This window comes from Hyperolius riggenbachi, chromosome 1 (genome assembly GCF_040937935.1).
Source record: "Hyperolius riggenbachi isolate aHypRig1 chromosome 1, aHypRig1.pri, whole genome shotgun sequence".
In the NCBI taxonomy this organism is placed as follows: Eukaryota; Metazoa; Chordata; class Amphibia; order Anura; family Hyperoliidae; genus Hyperolius; species Hyperolius riggenbachi.
Genome location: NC_090646.1, coordinates 349,929,493 through 349,936,527, shown reverse-complemented (window position 1 = coordinate 349,936,527; position 7,035 = coordinate 349,929,493). Strand labels below are relative to the sequence as shown.

The 7,035-nt window shown below is 47.8% G+C and overlaps 1 protein-coding gene and 1 long non-coding RNA gene across 5 annotated transcripts in view; one reads left to right on the top strand and one right to left on the bottom strand.

Annotated features, from left to right (window-relative positions):
• MAP1S (microtubule associated protein 1S) overlaps positions 1–2,968 on the bottom strand; it is a 69,015-nt gene extending 66,047 nt beyond the window's left edge. The window contains exon 1 of the mRNA XM_068234093.1: positions 2,647–2,968. Coding sequence (XP_068090194.1) covers positions 2,647–2,761 — 115 coding nt within the window. The 5' untranslated portion in view covers positions 2,762–2,968. The remainder of the gene's footprint in view (positions 1–2,646) is intronic.
• The window catches only part of LOC137513026 (uncharacterized), a 38,404-nt gene continuing 34,103 nt past the window's right edge, over positions 2,735–7,035 (top strand). For 3 of the 4 annotated variants that reach the window (XR_011020520.1, XR_011020522.1, XR_011020519.1), the window contains exon 1: positions 2,735–2,803. This is a non-coding gene — a long non-coding RNA (uncharacterized lncRNA). Of the gene's footprint in view, positions 2,804–3,649; positions 3,788–7,035 lie in introns of those variants that run through there. The other variant, XR_011020521.1, reaches the window with a different exon arrangement.

Here is a 7,035-nt window from a genome sequence, read left to right as displayed (position 1 = left end):
TTCAGGGGGTAGATTTTAGTCTGATTAGCACAGAGTAAGATTTGGCAATACTATAGAATGGTTGAAATTACTACCATAAAACCTTATAGGGAAGTTCTAGTAACATGACTGTTGCTGTTTAAAGTGGATCCGAGATGAACTTCTACTCATTACATAATGGTGTTCCTTTCCTATAAACAATATCATTCCTCAAGCCAAATACTTTTGTTTTAATACAAGCCTCGCCCACAGCCTTTCAGAGAGCCTTGGCATTTTCAGACATTAGCAAGGGCTCATGGGAGCTCAGTCTGGGCAGGAGGAGGGGGAAGGTATTACTAGCCAGACATTTCAGAGGCAGAGGGGAGGAGGGATTAGGCTGAGTGCAGAGTATGCAGATAAGCTTACCTATGTGTAATGTTTACAAACAACATGGCTGCTGTCATTGTATCACAGGAAGAAATAATCATATTCTATTGCAGCTAGATTTGCTGTGTAAACCATCTACATTTTAGGTAAGATATATAGACAAGTTACTTGTTATAGTTAGTTTTTCATCTCAGATCCGCTTTAACTACTTTCGGACCGCGGTGATTGAAATCTACGCCCTGTTTTGGTGGGCTCCTGGCTGGCAGGGCGTAGATTTCAATCACCGTCTGCAGAGCATATTCGCCGTTTCCTTCGCTCCCCACAGCTCACAGACTCTACCTGTCTATGACGGCACAGCCATGTGTGCCGGTCAGGAGCCAATGAAAGCAGCTCCTGACCAGCTCACATGACTGCAGTCAGAGACTATGTCCTGAGGATCCCGGAGTGTGGCGACGACGGCGGTTGCGGCGGGTATGCGTAGCGATTTGTCGGGATTCTGTCGCTCTTGTACCAGCTGTCTCTAGTCCTTAAGGGGGCAGAGACCACTGGTACTTAAGTGGTTAAAGGTCCATTATGGCAAAAATCATAAAATGTAAGGTATATGTAAACATATACATAAGAAGTCCATTTCTCCCAAGTAAAATGTGCTATAAATTACTTTTCTCATCTGTTGCTGTCACTTACAGTAGGTAGTAGAAATCTAACAGAACCGACAGGTTTTGGACCAACTCATCTCCTCATAAGGGGTTCTCAGGGTTTTCTTTATTTTCAAAAGCACTTTGTGAATGGCATAAATTCAAAGAAGAGTAACAGTACCTGGCACCAAATGCAGCAGGGCAGACACACCAGGACACAGAGCGTGCTCATCCAGAATCCTTGTATTCCCATCGAGTTGAAGAAAAAAAGCGAGGCACCACTCCTTTAAAAGTCCCTTTATTCCGGTGGGGGAGACAGCAGGTACATGCAGTGGGGGTATCAAGTGCCTGACAGCTGTTTCGCTGGTTTAAACCAGCTTCTTCAGAGGCAGTATGGCATACTGCCTCTGAAGAAGCTGGTTTAAACCAGCAAAACAGCTGTCAGGCACTTGATACCCCCACTGCATGTACCTGCTGTCTCCCCCACCGGAATAAAGGGACTTTTAAAGGAGTGGTGCCTCGCTTTTTTTCTTCAACTCGACTTTGTGAATGGCAGTTGCTCCATCCAACTGCCAGAATATTAATGTGCCGCGAGCAGGGAGGCCGGGTAATATACTTGTATTTATCCTTTTCAGGGAGTGTCTTTATAAAGAATAAAGGCTGTGCTCAGAATCCCCTATGGAACAATAGAATAGCCCAAAATCTGTTAGGAATGTCAGATTTCTACTACCTACTGTAAGCTACAACATAGGAGAAAAGTAACGTATGGCTCATTTTACTCTAGAAGAAATATACTTCATATTTGTATGTGTTTACATGCATTTTACAATTTTCTCAATAGTGTTCATTTTAACAATTCTCTAATGGCAGAACCAACTATAAATGTTAAAGTTTAAATAGGTTGTAGTATGAACACCCACACTATATGGACTATTTACAATGCTTCAGGTTGTAGAGGGTGTTGGGATTGGAGAACTGCTCCTATGAGGTTTCCTGGTGGGTAACCCCAACCAAAAATGTACAGTAATCCTAGAGCAGGAAATTAGATCACCTCTCTAGCATTCATGTGTCAATTCCAAAATACTGAGCTTGCAGAATGCCAGTACAGTGTTATTCAGAACCAGCAGCACCCGTGTGAAGCATGAACTCAGAAGGGTCACCTCATGGTGTCAGCTGTGTATTGCCAATGCCATTAGCATCACAACACCTAAACTAACAGCATAAACAAGAGATAAGTGATGGACAAAGCCAGGTAACACACGAAGTCTACAATCCTGGCCAACAACCATACACTACTTGCTAGCAACCATAGTAGATATCATCTGATTTCAAGGAATACCCGCACAGAAGAAAGTTATATTACGAATAAAAGCTATCAGACACATTCTTATATGCACAGCATTTATTATACTGGTGACTGCAGAAATTAAATGTGTAAAATGACAGCATGATGATAACATCTCTAATCCCAATCACGTCCGCACTGCAGGCCTGACTATACTGCTCATACATTGCTCAGCTACACTCTGTACACAGTGCTGCTGATTCCCACAGAAATCCTGGATGCAACCAGAGCAGCCCCATCCCTGCACACTGTGCACAGTTATCTGCACATCACTCTACATGCATGTCTGTAACACCCAAAAGCCCCACCTCACATTCTCACCTCTTTTCAGTTCGCTCACCGCCCGCTTCACCAACCCGGCTCCCCCTCTGCCCTCTCCGCACAGCACCAGCCCGTAGCAGCAGGGACACCCAGGACCCGCCCGAGCTGCCGCCATCTTGCATGTGACATCAATACGCAGACACAGCAGCCGGGAGAAGTAAGTAAGCGGCGGCCAGGAACCGGAACACACCCACTGAAGCTACTGGCGCGCCCACACAGACTCGGACACGCCCCCTCAGTCTGTAGAATGGGCACTGGGCGAATGATAGTTGGGAATGGATGACATTAGTGATGGGAATTCCGGCTCTTTTAAGAGCAACGGCTCTTCTGGCTCGGCTCCCATTGAAGAGCCGGCTGGTATGGCTCTCAAACGGCTCTTCATTTAATATCATTAGAAGCCACTCAGATATGGAAGAAAAGCCCCGCCCTGTCTCCATGGCAACTCCAGGCTGCTTCTCTGAGTGGGGCAATCCCTCCTGCTGCTGCTGCTCTGCTCCGCCCCATACACCCCTACAAGCATACAGGAGGAGGATTACATCTCCCGGCATGCCTCAGCGCCCTTTATTACAGAGCAGAGAAGAGCTGTGTGGGGTAGTGATGGGAATTTCGGCTCTTCTCGGAGAATCGGCTCTTCTGAATCGGCTCCCATGAAAGAGCCGGCTCTTATGGCTCTCAATCGGCTCTTCATTAAATATCACTGGACACCACTCAGAATCGGAGTAAAAGCCCCGCCCCCGTCTCCATGACAACGCCAGATGGCTTATCTGACTGGGGCAATCCCTCCTGCTACTGCTCTGCTCCGCCCCATACGCTCCTACAAGCTGAAAGAGGCGGACTACATCTCCCAGCATGCCTCAGCGCCCTTTATCATAGAGCAAAGCAGAGCTGTGTGGGGCAGCTGAGGCATCGGCTCTTTTAAAATTGAGAACTGGCTCTTGTCGTTCACAGCAAAGAGCCGGCTCTTAGAGCCGGCTCGTTCGCGAACGACCCATCACTAGTGTGGGGTGGCTGAAGCATCAGCTCTTTTCAGAGTGAGCATCGTCTCCTCTGGTTCTCGGCAAAGAACCGGCTCTTAGAGCCGTCTCGTTCGCGAACGACCCATCACTATTGGGCAGTAGAAGAAGTACGGTGTCTTGGAAAAGTATGCATTGCTCCTGTTTGGGAACCCTGTCCCTCTTTCTTCATCATTTGTCCCTTTTTCAGGACTAATGTACAGATCTGCATAAATATATGTAGGCGGAATCAACCAGATACTTACCTAAGGAGAGGGAAGGCTATGGGTCCTAGTATAGAGCTTTCCCGTGCCTCTCCTGGATCCCTCATTCTAGCGCTGGCTTCCCTGATAGCAGTATTCAACCAATTAGACAAATACTGATTTCTGCAGCTGAAGCCCAAGTACTCCCGAAGACAGGCGGCTCCGTACTGCGCCTTCGTGAGCATGCTCTCTCGCACGCTCACGCAGGGCAGTGCAGAGCTGCCCTTCTTCGGGGGCACTCGGCTCCTGAAGACTTCTGAAGTCTCCTCAGGCGGGGGTTCAAACGGGAGTCAGCGCTGCAACGAGGGGACCGTGAGAGGAGCGGGAAGGTTCTATAGGACCCAGAGCCTTCCCTTACCTTAGGTAGGTCAACAGTCAAGTGAAGGTTAGGCTAGCACACCGGCTTAAAAGTGCAAGTAATTTCGTTTATTGCTTCATCAGCATGAAAAATGACAATTGTTTCGGGGCCACGGCGGGTCCCCTTCTTCAGGATGTGCAGACGTTTTTGTATGCACATTCTGAAGAAGGGGACCCACCGTGGACCCGAAACAATTGTCATTTTTCGTGCTGATGAAGCAATAAATGAAATTACTTTCACTTTGAAGCCGGTGTGCTAGCCTAACCTTCGCTTGACTGTTGATGTACCTGGTGCTTGGGCTTAGCACCTTTTAGGCTATGCACCCATATTCTGGGTAAGGAGTGCCACCTCCACAGTCTACCTACGCTGGATTTCCTTAGGTAGGTATCTGTTTGATTTTTTTTTTCCAGGTTCCCATTGACTTTAAATTGATATATTTCTTTCAAATGTTAAAGGGAACCTTAACTAAGTAAAAAAAAAATAGTTTCACTTACCTGGGGCCCCTGCAGATGTCCTGTGCCATCTCAGACCCATCCTCCGGTCCCTGCAGGCAGCTAGTTTCGTTTTCGGCAGTGCATCTGTGCAGCTCTGGCCACACGCTGCCGCTTACTAGATCATGCTCCTGCCACCGTGGTCATCCTGCACAGGCACAGTACGGCAGCGGGATTGCAATCATGTAAGCGCGTGGCCAGAGCCACGCAGGCACACTGGCCAGTGTCACCGAAAATGAAACTAGCTGCCCGCAGGGGATTGGAGGATCGGTTTGAGACAGCACGGGCACAGGACATATGCAGGAGGCTGGGGGAAACTTACTTACTTTTCTTTTTTCACTCAGTTAAAGTGCCCTTTAACATGAAGGATAATGGACAAGGATAGAAAGGACCAGTGTGGTTTGAATTATAAAATAACATATTGTTCTCATGAAATCTTTATGGTATACGTAACTAGGGATGTGTTGGGGATGTGATAAGGGGTGTGGCTTAAGTGTCCCTATTTCTTATCTCAAAAAGTTGGGAGGTGTGAGTATGCCATATACTGTAGGTCTATGTGTTCACTGTGATATCCACCTGTAATAGAAGCTGTATTTGCACACTAAACCTTACTATTGCCTCATTATTGGCACTAGACACTGCCAGCATCTGCTAAAGATTGCTGTTATGGTAGGAACTTTCACGGACTAAATGTGGCCACAAACTTGATTGTACAATCTTACAGATGGGCGCCTGTAGCCATTTTGTTACTCCAGGCGCGAACCTCCGCAAAAGTTCGATTCGCGCAAAATTCTGCGAACCGCAATAAACTTCAATGGGGAGGTGAACTTTGAAAACTAGTAACATTTATGCTGGCCACAAAAGTGATGGAAAAGATGTTTCAAGGGGTCTAACATCTGAGTTTTTGCATGGCGGAGTGGGATACACGCCAAAAGTCCCGGGGAAAAATCTGGATTTAACGCACAGCAGCGTTTTAAGGGCAGAAATCACAGTGCATGCTAAAGTGGAGGCCTAAAGTGCATTAAAACATCTTGCATGTGTATACATCAATCAGGTAGTGTAGTGTACTGCTTCACACTGACAGACCAAACTCACTGTGTAACGTGCCGCAAACAGCTGTTTGTGTAGTGACGGCTGTGCTGGACTGGTGCGCACCATGGCCAGAGTGCAGGCCATAGCGGTTTTCAAGCCCATATGGTCGCCGGGCTGAGGTAGCTCAATGACAGAACAGTGACTATCCAGCTGATCGAATTTGGTCTGTCCACAATGAAGCAACAACCTTATTATCTTGGGTGTGACCCCCCCCCATGCAGAAAAATTAGGCAGGCATGTACACGCACCAGAAAAAATATTATAGCGGCCGCTGCTAGCAGCAGCCTTAAAAATTTAGGAATCCGCCTGGAGTCCTGGTGGACCCTGTTGGTGGTGGCGGAGAAGGCAGTCAAGCGGCCTGCAGGCAGAGATGCTGTGTGGGGAGCCACTTAGTTTTGGGGCAGGCAGTCACACGGCGTCCAGGCAGAGATGCTGTGTGTGAGGACTGACTTAGTCTTCGGGCAGGCCTGACTGTGTGTGCTTTGCAGACCACGTGGTCAGATGGACCCTTGACCCAACGCTGTGTGCCAAGATGACACCACTTGCCTTTCAACATCACTGTATAGTTTGGGTATCACCTTTTATGTGAAATAATTGCGGCCTGGTATCTTCCACTGTGGTGTGTGGGTTTGCTTTTGTGTGCTGCTTTTCCTCAGGTAGGTCATCCTATGCCTTCGTAAGGAAGTTGTCCCTAGGCGGGTCTTGGTCTTTCCACGGCTCAATTTTTGGTGGCAGAGAGTACAGATGACATTGAGGCAGACACATAAAAAATTTCCACACCGCTGAGCCCTGGGGTGATGGCACTTTGGTGGTGGTGACTGAGTGTTAAGTGGGGTGCCGGAATCAGAGCAGGAAGATATTTCACGGTTCCGTGCGGAAGCTGAGGAAGATGAGGTGTTCTGTGTTAAATAGTCAACTACGTCCTGACAATCTTGGGGGTTGATGGCACACGCCTTCTGAACACTGTACTTTGGTCCAGGGCCGCACGAAATAATGACAGCACGACCTCGAACAGACCTGCCGGGTGGCCTGCCTCTGCCTGTTTTGCCCATATTGGCGGGGATGAAGTGAAAGGTATGCACTGACTTGACTAATACAATGTGCAGTCACACAGGTGCAGTTAACAGGTATGCACGGAGTGGTATATCACACTGCAGTAGGTAGGTGCACTGAACAACAGGTAGGTATACAGG